Source organism: Desmodus rotundus, chromosome 8, assembly GCF_022682495.2.
Source record: "Desmodus rotundus isolate HL8 chromosome 8, HLdesRot8A.1, whole genome shotgun sequence".
Taxonomy (NCBI): domain Eukaryota; kingdom Metazoa; phylum Chordata; class Mammalia; order Chiroptera; family Phyllostomidae; genus Desmodus; species Desmodus rotundus.
Genome location: NC_071394.1, coordinates 107831070 through 107855108, shown reverse-complemented (window position 1 = coordinate 107855108; position 24039 = coordinate 107831070). Strand labels below are relative to the sequence as shown.

Below are 24039 nucleotides of genomic sequence, written 5' to 3'. Positions count from 1 at the left end.
ACACCTATGTTAGTTTTTAAAGCTTTCTCAAGGACTCTGACCTTGGTAGCAAGTTTTCTGAAGAGATACACTACTACTTTGCTCTGAAGGCATCTTCCTTTGATGTCTCGGTGGACTTGATATTAAGCTTTTTAAAGAAAGGCAACACTTTCCCCCTAATTGTTCCACAGTTTAGACACAGTGATGGGCCTTAGCAGAGTCTGAATCCAGCTCATGGGCCAGGTGTCTACATTTCCTTTCTTCACACAAGATGTGGCATTTGTCCATGAATAGAAACGTCGCTTTTGGTCACAGGTCGAACCATCCTGGGCAGGGCCTGCCTGGAAGTCCTCCTAGGGGTTCCAGCCTTCTCTTGGAGGAAGATATGAAGTCACCCTCTCTTATTTCTTCCCCTACAATGCTGCTGGCTATGTAGTCATCAAAGAGAGCTCAAGTCGGTTGAAATGAGGTGATTTAGAAGACAAGAAAGAGTGGTTTTATCCACTAGGCCTCAAACAGACTGCTATAAAGAAATGAAATAAGATGTGGGGTGCCAAAGCTGGTTGCCTAGCAGCTGTAGATAGGAAAAGATTGATGTTCTTTTCATTTGTTAGAATTTATCTAGTAATCCCTTCAGAGCATCAGAATCTCAGAACAAGGAGGGATCTTAGATATTTTCTCATTAAATCTACTCATTTTAAAGGTGAGGAAACTGAGGCCCAAGTATATTGAATGGCTTGACAGAACTGGTAGAGTTAGTCAGGACTTCTGTTACTTGTCCTGTTTAAGAAAATATGATATACACCACCCAGACTTGCACAGACATTTCCCTCCCTTTCCCGGGTAAGAAACAGATCATATACTAAAGTGGTGAGAGCTCTGAATTCAAACCGACAGACCAATAAACAGCATTTTGTGCTTGAACCGAGTGATTCCCTATTACATGACAATGTAATTCTACATACCCAGCATTGAACCTGGCATTAAATGAAGCCTTAAAGGTTCAGCAAAGTATTGTATTCTTATATGAAAAGTATATGTTTAATATCGATAGAAACTAAAGCCATAATTGTTTTCCCAGCTTAAGGTATATTGGTCTCGATCACATGTTACATACGTGAGAATAAATTTACCACTTGCAATGCTCGCTCATTCATATGATTTATCAAAAAGTATGGTAAGTAACTTGAAAATAGAGTAAGGCAATCTCATATTTTTATGACTTTTAGGTGCTTTTTAAGCCTCATCAGTTTGACTGGCGTGCAGAGCTGATGCATCCATGACATAACCAGATTATTTTGTTGCAGAGTTTATACTGGAATCACAGTAAAGGATTATCTTTCAGATTCATCCATTCAAAAAAACTTCAAGCAGTTTAGTTCTCAATTAAAATTTGTATCCTCTTGATATAAATTGGTGTCAAATTCCGAAAGCAAAAATAAAAAATGATACAAGGGGAAATTATCCACTAACAGTATAAATACCCAGGAACTTTTACTCTCAATTCACCTATTTCTAATTAACTAATTCCTTGCAAAAGTGAGGCTTAATTTTGTAATCAGTTTAAATGAGAGGATATATAAAAGGATCAGCCTAAGAAATAAATATTGTTTTTCTTGAGAGGATGTGTAATTCCAGGCTATTACTTGCAATTCATTGGGAAGGTATTAAAAATACAGATAAAATAGGAAAATACATTTTCCCCCATATGGTTCACATTAAACATGGTAGTCCCTTTTTAAAGTTCATGCTGATTTGTTTGTGTGGGTTTGCAGAGCCTGAGTATGCAGACGTCGTGTTCCTGGTGGACAGCTCCGATCACCTGGGAACCAAGTCCTTCCCTCTGGTGAGGACATTCATCAGCAAGATGATCAACAGTCTCCCCATCGAGACCAACAAATACCGCGTGGCCCTGGCCCAGTACAGCGACAGGCTCCACAGTGAGTTCCAGCTGAACACCTTCAAGAGCAAGAACCCCATGCTGAACCACCTCAAGAAGAACTTCGAGTTCATGGGCGGCTCCCTGCGAGTGGGAAACGCTCTCCAGGAGGCTCACAGGACCTACTTCTCCGGCCCGGCCAACGGGAGAGATAAGAAACTGTTTCCCCCGGTTCTGGTGGTCCTGGCTTCGGCCGAATCTGAGGACGACGTGGAGGAGGCTTCCAAGGCTTTGCGGAGAGACGGGGTGAGAATCATCTCCGTGGGGCTGCAGACAGCTTCCGAGGAGAACCTGAAGGCCATGGCCACGGCTCAGTTTCATTTCAACCTCCGGACGGTCAGGGACCTCAGCGCGTTCTCCCAGAACTTGACGCAGATCATCAAGGACGCGGCTCAGTACAAGGAAGGAGCAGTCGATGACATTCTTGCTGAAGGTGGGCTTAGGATGCACGTGTAGAAATGATGATAAAATGCTTTGTTAAAAAAATCAACACGGAGAGAATTAAGACTCTGTGAGCATCCCTTTCCCCCAAAAGCCAGGCTGTATTTTTAGCTATTGGATATCTGTGTTCAATGGGGCCCATTGATTATGGCCATTTGAAGTTTAGTGAACCCCCACATGCCTTGGTGGTCCATCTTTCTCTTTGTCCATGTTGCACAGAATTTACAGGCTTCTTAAAATTCAGGGATGCTTTCTCCCGGCCACCAACTCATCTCTGAGCTATCTCCCTGGGCTTTGGTTGCTCTATAGTTTTATTACTGGTTCCTTTAAAAGGTAAATTTTATTCCTGGAGAAATCCCTGAAGCAACTTTAAGTAGCCCAAACTTCCTAATCTGCAGGCATCCTTAGAGGTGGTGACGTACCCCGGGCCGGGTAGACAGCAGTTTGACATCAGAGCTAGGTCAAGTCTTTCGATTCCCAGGCCCATGTTGCTTCACTCCCATGCTGCCCCCCTTCCTGCCTCTCTGTTCTGAAATAGCTGCTCTGCCTCCATCCTGCTGACCTGGGGACTTTGTACTATCCTGTTAATTAACACTAGCCAAGGGTTTATCAACATCATGCAAGTGAGGGGAAAGGGAGAGCCAGTCAAAACCAACTTGTTCAAAGTGTACAAGCAACATAGGAAACTCCCATTATTTCTGGTGAAACCAATTTGAATGACATGATATATAAAATGACCTATTGTGAATAGAGAACGCTTTCCTTGTAGTAATCTCTGAAACTATGGATCCTATTACTAGTATCTTTCCCAAATAAATTAATGGAAAAGGTACAATAGGTATCCCAGTACCATCCCTTAGGAATATTTGGATTATGCTGATTTTTAACAGCGATGATATTTAATGACTTTGATATGATAACAGTAGCTGCTGTTCATTGAATGACTCCTATATACCAGGCCCCATGCCAAACATCTTATCTCATCTAACTCTCATCTGTGAGGTAAATATCACTATTGTCTCCAATTTACAGAAAAGGACATGGAAGCCCAGAGTTCAGCTAAGATTCAATATTTGCACCCAGGGTCCTCTGATATCAGCTTCAAAGTCATTGTGTATACCTTCTTCTTTCTTTAAGAGCAAAACAAGCTCCAGTAGACGTTCTCCACACTTTGTAATGCTGAGCAGAGATGCCGAGCCTCCCGCTAAAACTGTGCTCCTTCCTCCCTTGCCCACACAGTGTGCCAAGGCCCTTCAGTGGCTGATGTTGTGTTCCTGTTGGATATGTCCGTCAACGGCAGCCAGGAGAACTTGGACTATCTTAAAGAATTCCTAGAAGAAAGTGTATCTGCTCTTGACATAAAGGAAAATTGCATGAGGGTTGGCCTCGTGGCCTACAGCAATGAGACGCAGGTGATAAACTCACTGAGCCGGGGAATAAATAAGTCGGAGGTTCTCCAGTCTATCCAGAGCCTCTTTCCTCAGGACGGGAAGGCCTACACCGGGGCTGCCCTCAGGAAGATAAGGGAGGAAGTGTTCAGTGCACAGAACGGCAGTCGGAAGAATCAGGGGGTGCCCCAGATTGCCGTGCTGGTGACCCACCAGCCATCAGAAGACAATGTGACCAAGGCGGCTGCCAACCTTCGGCGCCAGGGAGTGGCCGTCTTCACCCTGGGCATAGAGGGGGCCAGCGAGAGCCAGCTGGAAAAGGTCGCATCACACCCTGCCGAGCTGTATGTCACCAAACTGAAGACTTTCTCCGATCTGGCCGCCCACAACCAGACATTTCTGAAGAAGCTACGGAAGCAGATAACACACACGGTCTCTGTGTTTTCCGAACGAACCGAAACCCTCAAATCCGGTACCGTGTCTTGCTGAGAGAAGTACTGTTCAATCCTTGTTCTTTTGTCTCGTCTCTTATGTATTCTGTCTACAAAAGCAATTGATGGTGTATAAGATGGGGAGTGAGAATAAGTTCCTACTTTTTTACTTGAGCTGGGTCACATGAAATGTAAGTGGAGGAAAATGAAAGCTATTGAGGTGTTGGAATGGGTCAGGAGGATTTCCCTTTTTACCTCCTCTTTGAGCAGCTTTGATTGGATTCTTTGTTACTTACAAAACACCCCAGAAAATACCATCCTTTGCTATTTTTCTCCCTTCACTTTTTCCCTTCTCCTTTGCCTCTCATGTTCTGCTGCTCTTTCCTTTGCTTCCTCTTTCTTTTTGTAACTTTTCTCTCCTTCCTCCTCTCCCCTCATCCTCAAATTCCAATTTAGAGAACGAACAGGAAGTATGGTTTGGGTTGAGGACATTGTAAGGAATTTGTTGTGAAGACTATTCTAGTATCTGTGAGTTTAGAGAGACAGAGATAATGTATTTTACATATTTTATATATGCACATGTATGCTCTGTAAATATTTGTGTATGTATATGCACATGTAAGTATATCCTTCCACAAATATTTATAACATGTTCACTCTAAAAGTGCCATTGTCTGGACATGTAAGGCCACTTGCAATAACCCTAGTTTTGTTAACTGACCAGGAGTGAATGGGGAGTGAATAATTGGTTCAGGATTTCCAGAAAGAGAGCTCATGTGTCTACAATGTTCAGCTGAAGACTTTCTTCATTTCACAGCACTCCACTCCACTGGGCTTGTTTGTGAAGCAGTTACTCGCTGAGGAGAGGAGTGACTTGTGAAAACTCATCTTCAGGTTTTCACCCTAATCTTTTACTATGTCCCAGTTCACCTTGATTCATGGCAGAGAATTATCAAAATAGTCTTAAACTGTCAAAGGAAATTCTTTTGGCCCAACTGATGCTACGATTCTCCTAGCAGAGCATGTCTTTTACTCCTAGAAGCTCTTTCCCTTATTATTATTGTTTTTTTGTCTGAAGATGCTCATATTTGTTGTTCTTACCATCTCCTCCCACTTCTTCTTCACACTTATCCCGGCGCCACACTCACCTTCTTGGTTCCCTTTCAGGGTGTGTGGACACTGAAGAAGCAGACATCTATCTGCTCATTGATGGATCCTGGAACATCCAGGCCACAGACTTCCAAGAAATGAAGACGTTCCTATCAGAGGTTGTAAAGATGTTCAACATCGCTCCCCAGAATGTGCGGGTTGGGGCCATTCAGTACGCTGACACCTGGGATTTGGAATTTGAGATCAATAAATACTCCAACAAGCATGATTTGGGAAAGGCCATTGAGAACATCAGGCAGATGGGTGGGGGTACGCACACGGGCGCAGCCCTGAATTTCACCCTGGGGCTGTTGCAAAGAGCAAAGCAGCAGCGAGGAAACCGGGTGCCGTGTCATCTTGTTGTGCTGACAAACGGCATGTCTGAGGATAGCATCCTGGAGCCTGCCAGCAGACTGAGAGAGGAGCTCGTCCACGTTCACGCCATCGGGATCAAGGAGGCCAACCAAACACAGCTGCGAGAGATCGCAGGCGAGGAAAAGAGAGTGTACTATGTGCACGACTTCGATGCTTTGAAAGACATAAGAAACCAAGTTGTTCAAGAAATTTGTGCTGAAGAAGGTAGGAGAATGGCGGCTTTCCCTGTGGACTGCAGCTCACAGGTTGCCTTCCTGCAATGTTTGGCATTGCGGGTTTGGAGAGACAAATTTCCGGGTTGAGGTTTGTTGACTTGTGGAGCTGTGTTTGTTTTCAGAAGAAAGCTGAGGGCCCGTTATAGTGTTCTAATTCATACCCGAGGCATAAAGATACTTGGTGCCATTTTTCCTTATAAGGATTAAATAGCTGCTTCCTACAAATCCCTACTAGCGTACATATATGCTTAGTTACTGCATGTGTAAGTGATCACATGATTTCTTAGTTTAAGGAGCACTTCAGGTTTATTTAAATTGATTTTTAACAAAACTTTTATGAATTCTTTTAGAGCTGTAGCAGCAGTTTTAAACCTTGGGGTGGGGGGATTTTGCCCCCCGAGGGGACATTTGGCAGTGTCTAGAGACATTTCTGGTTGTCGTAACTAAGCGAATGCTATTGGCATCTAAGGGGTAGAGGTCAGGGGTACTGCTAAACGTTCCACAGTATCCTACAAGGCAGACTGCCCTCCATGATGAAAATAATCCAGCCCAAAATGTCAATAGCCTTGAGGTCAGTTGACAAACCCTGAATAATACACGAAAGCAAATTCCTAAATAACAGACTGAGTAGTCTCCCTTTTACTGCCTCCAGCGCTTTATTTACCTGCTACCAATGTTACCAATCCTTGACTTCAATATAGAATTATTTGGGTTTGGATTTTCCTGTTCACTCTTAATTTATTTTTTTTACACGCGTAAACATTTCACTTTCTCCCACGCAGCCTGCAAAGAGATGAAAGCTGACATCATGTTTCTGGTGGACAGTTCTGGCAGTATAGGAGATGAGAACTTTAAGAAAATGAAAACCTTCATGAAAAACCTGGTGAGCAAATCTCAGATCGGGGCAGATCGGGTGCAAATCGGCGTAGTCCAGTTCAGTGACGTCAATAGGGAGGAGTTTCAGCTCAACAAATACATGTCCCCAAGTGACATTTCAGATGCCATAGACCAAATGGGCCACATGGGAGAAACCACGATGACGGGCAGTGCCCTGGCCTTTGTGTCTCAGTACTTCAGTCCCGCCAAGGGGGCCCGGCCCACTGTCAGGAAGTTTCTCATCCTCATCACTGATGGCGAAGCTCACGACATAGTCAAGGACCCCGCGGTAGCACTGCGGCAAGAAGGCATCATTATCTACTCCGTGGGCGTGTTTGGCTCCAATGTCACCCAGTTGGAGGAGATCAGCGGGCGGCCGGAGATGGTTTTTTATATTGAGAATTTCGACATTCTGCAGAGCATTGAAGACGATCTCGTGTTTGGAATATGCAGCCCCCGGGAAGGTAGGCCTGGGCTTGTCCACTAGTGGGGCTATCCAGGTACCATGTGTCCCTGTGAGTCATTATTTCTTGAGTTAAGTAGACTACTATTTGAGCCTTGGAAACTTTTTGATTTATTGGAATGCTTACCCTAGTGGCTTTTGACTTACATAGGAAATGTGACTTTCCTCAACTGAACTGTTGAATTAGAGTCACTATGGAGCAATTTCGATCCACCTAGAGTCTTTCCCATGTGTAGGTGAATAGCCCTAGAGTGATGGGGCCTCCGCTGAAGAGAAGTGGTGTCACACTGGGTCTTAGGTCAGGTTCTCTAGAGGCAGAAGCTGAGTCGGGGATTCTTACGGAAGTGGTTTATTGAGGAGGTGTTTTTGGAAGGCGAGTAAGGAAAGTAGGACAGGGCATGAGTAAACTTAGCAAGAAGGTGGTCTTTGCTGGAATCGAGCTTCAGCTGGATCATGTGGGAAACTCTAGAGCATGAATTACAGCACAGAATCTGTTCCACCTTGAGATGAAGGGCCCACGCTGAGTCCTTGGGCAATGTGTGGGCTGCCCAGGCAGGCCGTAGAGGGGCATGACCTGTTGGCAAGGTAGCTTCCCTTTGACCTACATCTACGATATGTTAGCTTATTTTACAGTTTTAAAAAATCACTATCTGTATAAAATGAGATGATGTTTGTGAAAATACTTTAAATTCCTTAAATCCTATAAGGGAGGACTATCGTAGGGGAACTCGAGCACTGGGTGCTTTAAAGGAAGTGAATAATGGAGTCCCCGCCCTCCTCTCATGAAACTCCAGAGGCGTGAAAGTGATAAAACCAAAGTTCTACAAATATAAGGAGCTTGTTTATACTGTGACTCACGGGGCTGGATGACAGAAGCATTCTGAAAAAGCCTCTATGAAGGAGATGGTCTTAATGGAGTTTTGAGGGAAAGGGAGAAACACTGTTCTGTTCAGTAGCAGTTCTGTTCAACCCCCACCAGAAGGTTGATCGTGGTCTGCGTTTTGTGGTCAAAGAAATACACCTGGACTGTTTTTCCTGGCAATTTCACTGGGATCAAATATGAATTCTTTGAAGGGTGCTTAACCCCAAGCAACCTGCCCCCAGTCCCCTCAGTAAGCCAAGCGGACTCCCCAGGGCAGCTGAAGGCCAGAAGGACATAGTTTCTTCTTTTGTGGAACCAGCCTAAAAAGAAAACCTCAATTTTTTTCCTCTATAGCACAGGTGGCAAACACAAGGCCCATGGGCCGAATATGGCCCTCCACCTTGTTTTATCTGGCCCGGCACCTTGTTTCTACCCGGTGGCAGCACCAAGCTCTTGCTTAACTGTTAAGGAGTAGTTACATTTATACAGTCCTAAAATTACATTTGGCCCTTTGAAGGCAACCATGAGTCTGATGTGGCCCCTGGTGAAAATGAGTTTGACACCCCTGTTATATAGAGAAAACCCCAGTTCTTCCCTACTGTGTTTCTTTCCTGATCTTCTTTACTGTTCACGTGACACACTTCACTTCTGACACTTCTGGTCACCAAAGGCACAGAGGCTTTTTTCCCATATCAACAAGTAACTTTCAGAGATCAGCCGGGTGTCTAAGAATTCAACTCAACTCAGACACCATCTACCTGGAGACAGCAGCAGACCCCACAGACTGGGATCCCACTTCCACAAGACTGCCCTGCCCCCACTTCAGGCACCAGTCACAAGCCCAGGTCATCCCCTGGGCTTCCGACCAACCCACTGTAGACAGGAGGCTCAACCACCCCCTCCTTGGGCTCACAGAACTCAGGAAAACACATTTCCCATCGGTTAAAGGATATGATAAAGGATACAGATGAGCATCCAGATGGAAATGCATAGGATGCAGGAAGGGGTGCAGAGCTGCCGCATGCGTGTACCACATTCTATGCCCTCTCTGAGCACCCCTCTCTCCCAGCATCTTCCCCTGGTCACCAAACCCAGAAACTCTCTGAACCCCAGAGAAGATCCATCATCGACTCCATTTTCAGCTCTTCTCCCTTCTCAAGAAAGTGGGGACTGGGACTGAAAATCCCAAGTGTGGTCTTTGACCAGCCCTCATCCAGGAGCCGTTTCCAGGAGATGACAGGAAGGAAACACACAGCAGGGTCCCATCCAGAGTCACAGTGTTAAAACCAAAGGCACTCCTATCACTTAGGAAATTAGAAGCCTTTCAGGAGCTCTGTGTCAGCAACTGCAGAGACCAATATATATTTTCTATCATCTTATTCAGCCTTTTTTGAAGTGGGGGTGGTAGGGGGTAAATATTTTGGCCCTCAGGTTTTCAACAGTCCTACACACAGCAAGCAAGTGGCTGGCAAATGAAGAAAAAATGGTGAACCTCTGGTGGAGGGGCGGGTGAATACTTTCTCACAGTTCCATTTCTCCCGAGTGGGTGGGCTAACATTTGTAACATACCTTGGGGAGGCCTGCAGAGACACGGTACTACATGAGGACCAAATCATTAAATACCTTACAATTTCACTTCTCCGGAACGTGTGAGTTGCGTTTAGACCTCTGCACTTGTAGACAGAATATACTACATATGCATGGATTAAGCATTAATTGGGTCTTTTCTGTTTTACTTTTCCATGGCTCGACCCAAGGAATAAAAAGTTAATGGGAGTGTCATGCTAGGATACCTTAGTTGGGCCAAGTGCGAAATGGGGTTATTTCTATGATGAGGCCCAAAAATGAAAATTGATCATGTTTCCAGAATGTCAAACAGGGAGAAAATGTAACCTTGAAAAGTCAGCCATCATATAACCATGAAAAAATATACAGTGTTGCCAAATTCATTTTCACTTGGTCATTTCCCCAAGGTTTATCTTAAGAATAAAATCTCATGAACCCTGTGGCTTAAACAGACAAATTTGTATAAATGAAAGCACATGTTGAAGGACTGTTTATGCAGGAAAATTTCCATAGTATTGTGATTTTCTCTGTCAGTCCAAAAGCATGTTCTCCCTCCCACCCCAACAGAAGGCTTCACTTTACATCAGAGTTGTCCTAAAAACTCACCTACTTGAGTATTACTACATACAGGCAACACAAATATATGTGTATTGTGTAAGTTATCTAAGGAATGGACATTCTAATATACAGCTTGACCCCATGGAGAGGAGATACAATTAAAAAGCAAGTGAGGGCTGGCGAGTCTCCCATGATGTCCAAAGCTAATCTCATGGTTTTCCTTTCTCCTCTTAGATTGCAAGCGATATGAAGTTTTAGATGTCGTATTTGTAATTGACAGTTCTGGCAGCATTGATAATAATGAATATAATATCATGAAGGATTTCATGATAGACTTGGTGAAAAAAGCTAATGTTGGCAAGAACCAGGTCCGATTTGGGGCGATGAAGTACGCTGATGACCCGGAGGTGCTGTTTTACCTGGATAGCCTCGACACAAAATCAAAGGTGATTTCAGTGCTCCAGAATGACCAGCCCATGGGGGGCAGCACCTACACTGCCGAGGCCCTGGGCTTCTCGGACCATATGTTCACCGAAGCCCAGGGCAGCCGTCTGCACCAAGGGGTCCCCCAAGTCCTCATCGTGATCACCGATGGGGAATCCCATGATGCAGAAAAGCTCAATGCCACAGCCAAGGCCTTGCGAGACAAAGGCATTCTTGTCCTGGCCGTGGGGATCGCTGGTGCTAACCCCGTGGAGCTGCTAGCCATGGCAGGGTCGAGCGACAAGTACTTCTTCGTGGAGACTTTTGGAGGCCTGAAGGGGATATTTTCAAATGTGTCAGCCAGTGTGTGTAACTCTTCACAAGTAGGTAAGGTTTGTCAATTCGATTTTTCTTAATTGTCAGCAGAGGTCCCAATGAGGCAGAAAGCAATGCCTCTCAGGAGCAAGCTCTCCAAACAGGGGAGAAGCAGCACTAATTGATTGGTAGGACATCGTATTCGCCTTGCTCCCCAAAGACGAATGCATTCTACAACATTCTTTCCTACTCACTTCTGCCTACACTCTCCTAACGGTGGGGAATTCATCGTTTTTGAGTAAGCTTTATTTATTGGAACACAAGTTTGTTTCCATGTCATTTACATCCATTAGGTTTTCTTCCTGCTCTTTACACAAGAAATCAAATTCCATCTCTTGCTAATAATCAGTGATCATTTCCTGAAGTCTTCTCTCCTCCAGGCTATAAGTCTCCAGTTCCTTCACCTATTTCTGTTGTGACAGAAGCGTGTTCTGTTGTGACAGAAGCTTGTTTAAGACATGGAGCCCAATGACAAACCTTCTATTCCAACCCCAGATGTTTCCAGGGCAGAGAACAGTAGGACTTCCTTTGCCCTGGATGCTGTGTTGCTATTCCAGCATCTGGAGATTGTGTTGCCACATATATGTATGGAGGGACATATGTATGTGTTCATTCAGGGTCATTTCACACAATTTCAAAGGGAGATCATGATGTATTAAAATTCCTTATGTTTATTAAGGGTATTATACTAAAAATACTGAGTATTTTTTATTAGATGAATTGCTATCAATCTAGAATTCTACCATCTTGGTGCAATTCTTTTTAAAAATTAACTTTTCTGGTTTTCATATGCATGGCCTCCCAAGAGTGCATCTACCATCTTTTTCTTTCATAAAACTAACAATCTTTCTGGGTCTTACCAAAGACTAGAACAGATCTCCTGCCTTCTGGCAGCCAATGCCTCAAATTTGATCTGTCCTTTTCAAGTTCACTGTAGAAGTTGATACTGTTTTTTTTTTAATGAGAAGTATTCCCTTGGGCAGGAAAAAAGTACTTTATTTCCTTTACTTAAATTTGAAACAAAGAAATTTAGTAAGTTAACCAATTCCTGTAAAACCTAGTTATCATATTCCTTTTTATCTCTCTCCTGCATACCTCAGCCATAGGGTTCCCAGGCACCTTTACTTTTTCGCAAGGCTGACATGAGATGTGAGTGAGTGAGGTGGGTGGTGAGGGCTCTGGAGACTTCAGGGAAATGTTAATGCTTACCAGAAGGCTAAGGAAGACCCGTGCCAAGCATAGCTCGTTCACTGGCCATGGTCTTTCACAGTCTTTCTGTTTTGTATTTTCTGTGTTCATACCAAGGAAGCATCTCTAAACTGTACTGCATTATTTGTTCAAAAACATTCTCAAGTGGATCTTTTTACCTATATGCACCTGAAAGGAAGCTGATAAAGTAGAAAACGAGATATAGGTCAGAAGGCATGATTTAAAAACTTCAGTTTGTCTTCATAAACAAGAAAAGTGCTTACCGGCTCCGCCGGCGGGGGAGACCAAGTCAGTACTCCAGACCATCTGGGTCTTGGTCTGAATATGGATGTGTGCTGTTTGTTTTTCCTTGCTATGCCGCTGCTGCCACTGGGGTCCCCAGAAGGCTAGATTGCAGGCAAGGACAAGTTTTCTGTAGCACCCCCCCCCCCCAGTTCCCCGGCACCTGGGGAAAGAAAAATGGTGGAATCAGGCCAAATGGAAAATCTAAGAGCAGCACAGAGAGATAGGATCACTGGTCATGCCTGCTGCCACCTTTATGAACTGATGGCTCTTATTTCTTCTCCAATTAACGTGACCCCTGGGCAGCATAAGAGAAGAAGTTACTTTCAGAAATACCGTTTCTATATAACGACACACATTTCAGTTACTCCGGTTGGGTGAAATAAAGAACAACAATCTAATCTCTTTTTGTCGTTCCCTTTCCTCTGCCTTGTAGATTGTGAAATTGAAAAAGTAGATCTCGTTTTCCTCCTGGATGGCTCCAGTAGCATTCAGCAGGAAGACTTCAAGAAGATGAAGGCGTTCTTGGCGTCCCTCGTGCAAGACTTTGACGTCAGCATCAACCGAGTGCGCGTAGGGGCCGCCCAGTTTAGCGATAGCTATCGTCCAGAGTTTCTCCTGGGGAGGTTCGCAGGCAAAAAGGAGCTATCCTTTCAGATAGAACACATCGATCAGCTCTTCGGAAACACGCACATTGGCGCTGCACTTCACAATGTGGGGCATTACTTCCAGCCGCACATGGGCAGCCGGATAAATGCAGGTACCCCACAGGTGCTGCTGGTCCTCACAGACGGCCAGTCCCAAGATGACGTGGCTCAGGCCGCTGAAGACCTGAGACACAAAGGCATCGACATCTACACTGTGGGCATCGGGAAGGTGGATGACCAGCAGCTTATTCAGATCACGGGGACTGCAAGTAAAAAACTTACAGTTCAAAACTTCGATGAACTGCGTAAGGTCAAGAAGAGGATAATTCGCAACATCTGTACCTCCGGCGGAGAGAGCAGTAAGTATTCAAACGTGTCCTTCATGTGTACTCCTCCCCTGTCTTCACTCACAGTGTCCTCAAACTCTGTTTGCAGCTGGTGGCAGACTTTAGACTGTGCCTCTGGATTTCAAATTGAACTTTTCACAGTTACCAAGTGTTGGGGGGTTTTGTGTGTGTGTGTGTGTGTGTGTGTGTGTGTGTGACTTGTGGATTGAGGAACAGGGCTTCTGAGAGACTTGTCTTTTTTCTCCGTCTGCTGGGAGAGCGTGTCCCCTTTGTGAATGGGAATCTTTCCATTTCAGATGGTGTGAGGAAAAAGCCTTTGTTTACAATCTAGTTGGTTTCAGAGGCTGGAGAACATATACCAAAGAAATAAACTATTTGATGGATTTTGGTTGCCTGGTAGTGAGGCCTGAGTGCTGTGGTACAGGGATGCAGGGGATGAGTTTAGAGGTTTATATCTTTATTATGTAACTTTACTGCAGAAATTAGTAACTGTTTTAAAATCAGCACATTGTGACATTTTTTTCCCAACAGATGGGAGGGAAGGTTTTGAAGGAAAGAGAACTTTTTCTGTTTTTATAAATGCACCCAGAATGTTGGCCGTGATTCTGTATAATTACCCATGGTAAACACTATCCCTGGATTCTCACCAGGGAGAGAAAAGCTTATATGGTTGTTAAGAAGCAGCTCCAGAGACAGACATTCTGCTCCAAATCCCTGCTCGATGGCCACTTTTTCTTGGACAGGTTTCTTACCTTCTGTAAGTGTAATTTTCTCATCTGTAAGATGTGAACAGTAGCAGCACCTAGTTCAGGAGACCACTGTGAAGCTTAAATGAGAATATGCCTATTTAAACTTTATGAGGGAGGACCCAAACCCCCCACCCCCAGAATTTATTTATAAAAAATTGTGCATTTATTTTTACATGTTAAACTTCAGTCACCTTCAACATACTCTCCATTTGATGTAATACACCTATAGAGACGGTTTTTCCACTGCTCAAAACAGTTTTTGAATTTGTTCATTTTGATGCCTTTTAGTGCTTCTGCCATTTTTGTTTCCCCTCTTCCACATTGGTAAAACATTTCCCTTTGAGGAGCTTTTTCATCCAGGGGAAACCAAAAATAAAAGTCACTCGGGGTGATATCGGGTGAATTGGGAGGGTGGGGCACAGGGGTCATGCTGTTTTTGGTCAAAAACTGCTGAACACTCAGTGCGGTGTGGGCAGGTGCTCATCATATACATCACCCGTCATGAAATGGGCAAAGGCATTGAAAGAGTCTTCAAAAAAAGTTCACTGAAGCCACATGCAGCCTCTCACAACAATGCCGAGTGGCACACTGAAACAGATGGGTTCCTAGAACACTCACCTCGTGGGAAAACTCTGTACTATAAGGGGCCCACCTTCTAGAGGATAACTCCAGTTTTGGGGGGCTTCCCCACTGATACTTAGAATAAGCATGACACCAGAGATGTAATTATAACGTCCTCTACTTTTGTCTACCACTGACCCATTAAGTTTACGTATGGGGGCCAGCTCTTCTCTTGCCCCCATTTACTTTTAGGAGATAAGTGAACCTCTTCTTGCTGGTTAGTGTGTCCATCCCATTGTAACTGTTGTAACTCTAAACTTCATTCAAGTCACTCTGCTTTCCCAACCTGCCACAGGCTGCTCACCGGTCACAGAGACCAGGTCGCATGTGGTTGGTGTTTTACCCATTGTTCCCACCTCTCACTTCTACCCCCCTCTCCCAGGCCCTGCCCTCTTCTTGCTAACCATGCTTTCTGGCCTCCCCAGCATGGGCTGGGGAAGGGAGAAGAGCTAAAGAGCTACAGGGAAGTTGGTGCTTGATGGCAGCTGTCAGAAACTGGTTTTCTTTGATGATAGCCCATGTCTAAAATTGGGTCCATCCCTGGGCCCTTCAAAGATTTTCCCACCTGCCCACCATCACCCCCACCCCCACCAAAACACATTTCTCAGGGGATCTGTCCACCATAGTTTCCTCGAGGAACATAAGCATGTCTCAATTCCAGATGTTCCCTTTTCATTCCAGATGTTCCCTTAGGCCTTTCTCAGCCTCTGTTCTTCTGGTGATGCCTTCAGCTTTATTCTTCCCTTCCAGGAATAGCCTTGTTGGACAGGGAATCAAGGAGCCCACAACAGCTTTTTCTTACATGTAACCACAACATCTCCAAGGGAAACAATAACATCAGCTTCCCTGATAAACACTGGAAGTTATGTGCCCTCCACCCCCAGCATGGCCACCTCTCCTTTGCAGAGAGAGCAGCGTGCCATCCTCTGCCTCATTCTTCAGAATGTCAAGGCGTGTGTCATCTCCAAGTTATCTCTTACAGCTCCTCTCTCTTGACTTAACGAGGAAATTACCTCCTTTCCTTCAATATGTGTGTATGTGGTGGGAGAGCTCACTGCACATCAACAGCGCTCTCCAAAAATGCTCTTCTGAACTTCAAGTCTTTTATAAGACCCAATGTGTAGGCTAAAGCATAAGAGTCCCATAATTGATCAGAGACTATTGTCTTTCTAAATCTCTCTTCATGATCTCCCCATCCTTTGGAATGTGTCTGGTGATCTCGGCCAAACCTTCCACATCAACTCCCAGTTTCACATGGAGTGCCCATTTGCAATTACTAGGGGGAGAAATTATCTTGGAGCCACCTAGTTAGTGTCCACTTGGGAGACTAAAAGAAAACCATGTGGAAAGTCAAAGCCAGGGGTCTGTGCTCCGAGTAGTGAGTGAGCAAGCTTTAAAAGAAATAGTCATGAGTGTCAAAATAAATAAATAAGGAAAGTACTCCAAGATAAACTTGAAGTCATTACTATAGCAAGCAAGAATGTGAGGCCTTTGTAGCCAAGCTGTGGGCTGAGGACTGATGAGGCTGGAATGAACACTGATAAAGCTTCAAAGGATGGGGAATATATTAGAGGATGCCTGTTCTTAAACTGTAGACTCTGAACTCAAGGAAATCAGACGGTAGCCTGGTGTGGCTCAAAGCGAACCAGACTCACAGCCTGAACATCTCTCTAGCTTTGCTTCTTATTAAAATATGCATAATCTTGGAGACATCACTATCCCTTTTTAGTTTTGCTCACTCAGGATGGAGATATGAGGGAAGAGACGAAGGATTAATATTTCTTGAGCATCTATGAAGGGTCAGGCATAGCACTCTAAGCATTTTAAGTGCATTATCTCATTAGTCTCCCCAAACCTTATATGGTTTATATTTTTATTCCCAATTATAAATGAGGAAATGGGATTCAATGGAACATTGCTAACTTGACCCAGAACATACAGGAAGTAACAGACGAAGCAAATTTTGAAAGCTAGGCTTGTCTGACTCCAATCCAGCTTTTTGTTGTTAAATTACGCTGCCTGTTTTCTTGATATGGTTGTTACCTAGAGTATCTGATGCCGATGTTCTGGAGAAGTAGGGCCTCAGTGTTCTGCTTCACCAGTTTGTATCTGGAACTTAAGACATCATGGCTTTGCCCTTTGACAGGGGTTCCACAAGCTGGGGCTCCCTGAGGAAACCACCCATGGTCACTTCCAACCTCACAGTCTAGTAGCAGAACTAGTAAGCTACCTCACCCATGATCGCTGGCTACCCAGAAAATGGTAAAGTAAGGTGGTTTGGCATATGGACTCCAGACAAGCCTCCCCCCTTGGAATTCAGATCTAGTAATAACTGGGAGGCAGTAGTAATAACGATGGTGGGCAAGCTATTCTGCCACGGCTGCCTCTTCAGCAGAGGAGTTCCTACTTTGTGTTTCATAAGGATGAGTGAGATCACGAACGGAAAGTACGTGGTGTTTAATGAGTATCCGTAACCATCATAGAGTTTGCAGAGGGCATATGGAAGTGATCTTATACATGCCAAACACATGGAGTGATGAGGTTAGTTCACAGGGAAATTGACCAAGGGTTCCTTCGTTTAGGAACTTTAATATTTTAGCAACATTTTAGAGCCATATTCAAGTGTAATATCTTAAGATACACCAAACTCTCCCAAGCAGCTAAACTCCAGTCTGGGGTTTTGTTTGTTTGTGTTTTTAACCTTCATTCGTGCTTATGTTCCTGACTTTTCTTTGAGCCTGGCTGTTCTGACTACCTAGAGAAGAGCAGGCAGTTCTCAGGATGTTAAAGTCCTGGCTTTTTTTTTGGCGGGGGTGGGGGTGAGGCATGGAGACATAATTAGAGAGTCAAAGAATCAACACTACCTCTTGTTGGCTTGCTCTCCAAAATATATAAAGAACTCATGACTCCACTCCAGGAAGACAAACAACCCAATTAAAAAATGGGCAAAGGACCTGAACAGACACTTTTACAAGGAGGACATACTGAGGGCCCAGAGATATATGAAAAGATGCTCAGCATCACTAGCCATCAGAGAGACGCAAATTACAACCACAATGAGATACCACTTCACACCAGTCAGAACGGCCATCATTAACAAATCAACAAACAACAAGTGTTAGAGAGGTTTTGGAGAAAAGGGAACCCTAGTGCACTGTTGGTGGGAATGCCGACAGGTGTAGCCACTGTGGAAAACAGTATGGAATTTCCTCAAAAAACTAAAAATGGAACTGCCTTTTGACCCAGCAATTCCACTGGGAATATACCCTAAGAATCCTGAAACATCACTTCAAAAGAACCTATGCCCCCCAATGTTCATAGCAGCATTAATTACAATAGCCAAGTGCTGGAAGCCACCTAGGTGCCCATCAGTAAATGAGTGGGTCAAAAAACCATGGTACATTCACACAATGGAATACTATACAGCAGAGAGAAAGAAGGAGCTCCACCCTCTTGTAACAGCATGGATGGAACTGGAGAGCATTATGTTAAGTGAAATAAGCCAGGCGGTGAAATACAAATACCATATGATCTCATCTATAAGTGGAACCTAATCAACAAAACAAACAAGCAAGCAAGACATTGAAATAAAAAACAAACTGACAGTAACCAGAAGGGAGCCGGGAAGGGAGTAACAGGGGAAAAAAGGGGAAGGGTCGTCACGGAACATGTATAAAGGACCCATGGGCAAAGCCAAAGCGGGGAAGGATTGAGCGTGGGAGGAGGGGGTGTGTGTGGAAGGGGAAAGTGGTGGCAGGAAAATGGACACAGCTGTACCTGAACAACAACAAAAATGTAAGTCTGTCTTCTAATCTTATTAATATAGCCTACCCTCTTGACAGTATTTCTTAATAAGCATCTGCCAGCATCAACTCCAATTAAGAACTTCTTTATAAGTCAGTTAATTAAAATGAGCTTTTGGGTCTGGCAGTGAACCATGAGACTGTAACTGTCATTCCAATCCATTCTTTTCTGTTCTTTTGTTTTTTTATTTTGAAATATGTAATTTTATTTTCATAGGAAAGAAAACTAATGCCCAGAGGGTTAAGAGAACTTGCCAAGTTATTTAGCAGTAACAGAGTCGTGACTAGCACACCACTAACATTGAACTTTGTGCCTTCCCACTCAAAGACCTCTCTCCTTCAGGCTTCCACATGCTGTTTGCGAAGACTAGTCAAATGCTTAGAACACTGGTTTTACTTCTCCTTTTTATCATCCTCTGGAGCCAGTCCTATGGATTACCTTCTTAATTTCCCTTGCATTTGCTACTCCTATTCTCACTCCTGCTGTCCTAGTTTAATCCTTCATTTCTCTTGGAAATCCAATATTAGCCTGCTCCCTAGCTCAATTCCTGAATGATCCCTGCCTCTTGTTAACTTTGAAGGCTCCTAATTCCAGAGCAGATGTCTCTGTAGAGTTTGTAAGGCCATTATGTGAGAGTCCCTATGTTTAGTACGGCTTCGTTCCTCCAATTGTATTGAGATGCAGAGCTGCTAACTCAGGACTTGCTCCCCAAATTCTATTCCTTGGATCACAGTGTTATGAAATTATTTGTCAACTGGAATTAGTTAAAGAAACACAGGGAACTTATTTATTAGAGTTTGTCCTTTCAGTAATCCAGACAAAAAAAATTAAAATACTCATTTTCTGTAGGGGACAGTTCCCAAGATTACTCAAGGACATTTTGGCATTTCTGTCATTGTTTGTTTTTTTGCAAGAGGCTGTTTTCCTGGAAGGCAAAACATTTTGGTTACTGAATGTTTTTCTGGTCGGGGGTTAAAACAATGCTCATTCCAGAGGGAAATTTTCAATCTCAGGATAGAAATGAAAGGATCTAGATTCAAGAGGAATTTTTGAAGGGACATATTCTGCTGCTTCCTCCTGACTAGTTTCTTTCTCTTCACCTTACTTTCTGAATATTGGAGAAGAGATGATTTCCAGTAAAGTAAGTATAGTAAAATAAGAAAATCTACCTTTCAGATTTTCTTGATAACATATTGATTTACTTCAAATGTCATGGTGAAAATTGATGATCAGTTATGGCTTTTATTTTCCCTCATCTGACCCTTTTTCCATTAAAAATGAGTCAGGTTACTGGCCCTTGTTTTAAGAATTGATACTGGCATTTTCATTTCATCTCAAAGATTTGCAAATGTTCCACTGGCCAGTGTGTCTGGAGGGAGTGAAGGCAGGCATTTGTCCACACAACAAGTATCTGAAAAGCTGCTTATCTAAACAAAGCAAACTAAAAATACATACTCTTCACCTTTAACTTACCAAGCAAGCTGTATGGTGTTGAATGTATTGGATCCCGGGCTGAAGATTCTAGCCAAGCTGGAAGTTCTTGAAAGAAGAATGTATGATATATGTCACAAGATTTGATTCTTCTCTAATTAGCTTCCTTTTATGAGGCTCAGCTTCAAATATCAAGTTCCTTCTAGTTTCTCCAGGGCTTAAATGTGCCCGGGGTTAATAAGTATAGGAGCAAAGCATTTTAAATGTAATACCCTCTTGGAGTAGTTCTTGAACCCCAAATGGCATTGGCTTTGCCTTTGCGAGTGGCTGAGCTCTGAAGGCAGCACCTTCGTTGACAGGGTTACACATGGGTAAGCCCAGGAACTTCACCTGTAGGACTTAAACCAAGCAAGATATCGAGGGGTCTGTCGGGGCATTTGTTCCTCTTTCTACTTTTCTGAGTGGATTTAAAGAGGAAGCATGCCTTTTGCAAAGATAAATCATCAAAATCATTCCTTTAGACAAGTTTTTTGTGACTTCTTTTTCTAAATGACTTTCTCTATGCAAATGTCTTTCTATTCCTCTTATAATTCGGGATTTGTTGAATGACCTGAATTGATAAGTAGCATGATATGGATTTGTTTTTTTAGACTATTAACATTTCCACAATATAGTTTAGGTATTTAAATGACTCTGCATAGCTTTTCCTATCACCACAAGGAAATTTTTCAGAACTTTGTTATAGGATCATCCTGATTTTCTACCAGTGAAAAATAATACTATGTACTTCTACTTCTACAGTTTGTGAAAGGATGAGTCTGAGCCTCTTCCATGACTCCCTCATGTTCTTTCTTATTTTCCAACTTTGTAACTGGAATAGAAAAAAGAATTCCAAATCCCTTGATTCAGACATGGCATCTAAGTTGAATATGGTGATTATTTGATCTAATAACACAAGCTTTTCCCTTGAACCCTAGACTGTTTCGTGGATGTTGTGGTAGGATTCGACATCTCAACTCATCAGACGGGGCAGACTTTGCTGGACGGTCAGTCTTGGGTGGAAACCTACCTGCAAGACATTTTACGTGCCATCAGCTCCCTTAATGGGGTTAGCTGTGAGGTGGGCACGGAGACCCAGGTCAGCGTGGCTTTTCAAGTGACCAACGCCATGGAAAAATACTCACCCAAGTTCGAGATCTACAGTGAAAACATACTGAATAGCTTGAAGGATGTAACAGTTAAAGGGCCGTCTGTTCTCAACGCAAACTTCTTGAGTTCCCTGTGGGATGCATTTCAGAATAAATCGGCTGCCCGAGGCAAGGTAACTTGGTTTTATTTTATGTGTTGGTCTGTGGCTGCAGCAACCTCCTTTTCACTCATGTTTCCTTTTTCAATACTTTCCTAGGTGGTTCTCTTATTTTCAGATGGATTGGATGATGATGTTGAAACACTTGAACAAAAATCTGATGACCTTAGAAAAGAAGGTACTGAACGTGGGGGAGGTGGCGGGAAGGGATATTTATTAGCTTTTTAATCTCAGAACTCAACTCTGGCTCTTCAGCGCCCAGGCACTCAACCCTGAATTTTCCAACCTTCCCACTCTGTGCGCACTTGACAGAGCAAATGGGTTCTCAGAACACATTGGTATCGCCTTCTTCCTCGTGCCCCATGTATATGAAATAGCACTGAGTACAAAGTCCTATTCTTCCTCTTGTATTACTATATTTGTTCTTCCTAAGCTTTTCTGGAGAGTGTTCCTGCCTCACCTTGCCCCACATTAGCTACTACTACTACTTCTTCAGTATCAGCAGAATGGAACCACGTGTTTCTCTTTGACCAAAGAATGAGAGAGTGGGATTATTTTCTTCTAACACTCCTAAAGTTTTCAGAGTTGCAAGCATTCTTGGGCAAGTTTACTCATGTTTTGGGACTTCCTAATTAGTTCCTTTCTTTAGACCCCACAGAGACCAACACCGTGGTGTTTATGAGTGTGTAAAGCTCTGGCATGACTCTTTAGGCTTTAAGAACTAGTGCCCAGTCTGGATTATTATCGTTCCTACTAACATTTATGGATCAGCGGAAGACAAATGCACCCAAATGTTCGGGTCTGACTAAGAATAGAAAATCTTTCCCATAGGTGGATGCTGTTGGTGCCTCACCCAGTCTCCCCCTTCCAGCCAGGACCCCCCAACCCTCCAGCTGTGAGTTTCGGCTGCTAACAACTCCCAGGTCCCCCTTCTCTGAGGAATTGCCCTTGGCCAATGGGAGCCCCCTCACCTGGAAGGTTACTCCCTGTCCCACCCCTGGGCAGCAGGTAGAATACAAAGAGATGGATCTTTGCCTCAAAAGAGCACCATATGGTGCGATTTATGCGCCAAGTTCCTCATGGGATCAGGCTGACACTAGACTGCAGCTGAAACACTGTCCTGCTCAGCTCCCTTCCTGCCCTGTCCTGCTTCCCTCACCCCTTTGTTCCGAGAGTGCTTTCTCAATAACTTGTACGGGGCCAAATTGCTATCTCAGGCTCTGTTTCCAGAGAATCTGACCTAAGACATCAGCCTCCAAGGTTAGTTATTAGAGACTGAGTGGATTTTGTCTTTGCTATTTGGTTCTCTCTCTCCAATCTTAAACAAATTGCAAAGTTCACTGAATTTACAGCTGGAGAACGAGGTTTTTTATTTTGCCCTTTATTTCCTAAAGCTGCTTTCTCTGTGTTCTATCAAGTCTTGGCATTTTTTTCATGAGCTGTAGTGGAAATTTTAATTAACAAGACCTTACAGTGCTAGTTTGGGTGGGTAGGTTTTTGGTTTTTTTTTTAATTTCAGATTTTCTTTTGTGAGGAAAAATGTACCTCTTACAGACCATATCAAAGTTTTCTCCAGGAAGTTTTTCTTAGAACACCTAGATTTCTAAGACCAATCTTTATTCTCCTAACTCCCAAGGAAAATTTAATAAATAGATTTCAACTTCAGAAACTAGATTTCTCATATCCTCAGAAATTCAGACTCTTTGGGGAGAGAGAAAGGGATGATGGCCATAATGTTCTTTGGGAAGTGTCCAGTGAACGAGGAGTATCTCTAGCTCTGGCTTCCCATATTTAAACACACACAATTTCAGGTGATGCTGGGCCCTGTGACTGATTGACCTAGGAGAGCCTCCCTAACTTTAGGCCGTGTAAACTGCTGTATTTTACACACGTTAACTCTGCAATCACCATGAAACTGGAGGAGACCAGGAGAAAAAGATCCTCAATGGTGGTGTGGCTTTATTACTGATCCATGTGGATGGGGGTTTGAATTAGTCTCTTAATTTTTAAAGATCCAATACTCCAGAACCTACTCAGTGATTATGTGTCTTGCCAATTTTTGAAGTCTTTTCTTCCTTAATATATTTTTAGGAATTGAAGACACTCTATTTTGGATCATATGATTCATTTATTGGGTGACTCTGAAACGAGCAGGACTGGAATCCCTATCCTGGGAAAAGCAGTTACAAATGATAGTTCTGCGAACAGTTCCTGCAAATCAACATTTCCATGGTTCTCCTAACTCTTAAGTTTCCTGGAAACTTATAAGTAGATGTGAGATTTTTTTTCCCCCCTTGTAAATAAATTCACTAGTATTCCTTCTCTTAATCACTTACTCCAATTGACAAACTCAGCATCCCTCATTGCCTCTCCGAGCCCTCCCCATCGACCCTTTTCTCCTCATCTTCCTTTTTGGAACAGTAACTAACTGTCCCTGTTTGCTCGAGACAAGCCAGGGACTATCAGCACAAAAACCAGGAAAGTCCATGCAAACCAGGACATGTTGGTCACCCCACTCTCTGGTGTTTCTTCCTTTATTTCGCCTCAGCCAACCACTCTGTTACTCTCTCCTAGAACTCGAGCCTCCCCGATATGTCCCTGAA

The 24039-nt window shown here is 43.6% G+C and overlaps 1 protein-coding gene across 1 annotated transcript in view; it reads left to right on the top strand.

Annotated features, from left to right (window-relative positions):
• The window catches only part of LOC112309687 (collagen alpha-6(VI) chain), a 140105-nt gene that overhangs the window by 36597 nt on the left and 79469 nt on the right, over positions 1-24039 (top strand). The window contains exons 4-11 of the mRNA XM_024565909.3: positions 1755-2351; positions 3599-4219; positions 5346-5906; positions 6700-7257; positions 10477-11052; positions 12968-13537; positions 21108-21451; positions 21536-21614. Of these exons, the coding sequence (XP_024421677.2) occupies positions 1755-2351; positions 3599-4219; positions 5346-5906; positions 6700-7257; positions 10477-11052; positions 12968-13537; positions 21108-21451; positions 21536-21614 (3906 nt within the window). The remainder of the gene's footprint in view (positions 1-1754; positions 2352-3598; positions 4220-5345; positions 5907-6699; positions 7258-10476; positions 11053-12967; positions 13538-21107; positions 21452-21535; positions 21615-24039) is intronic.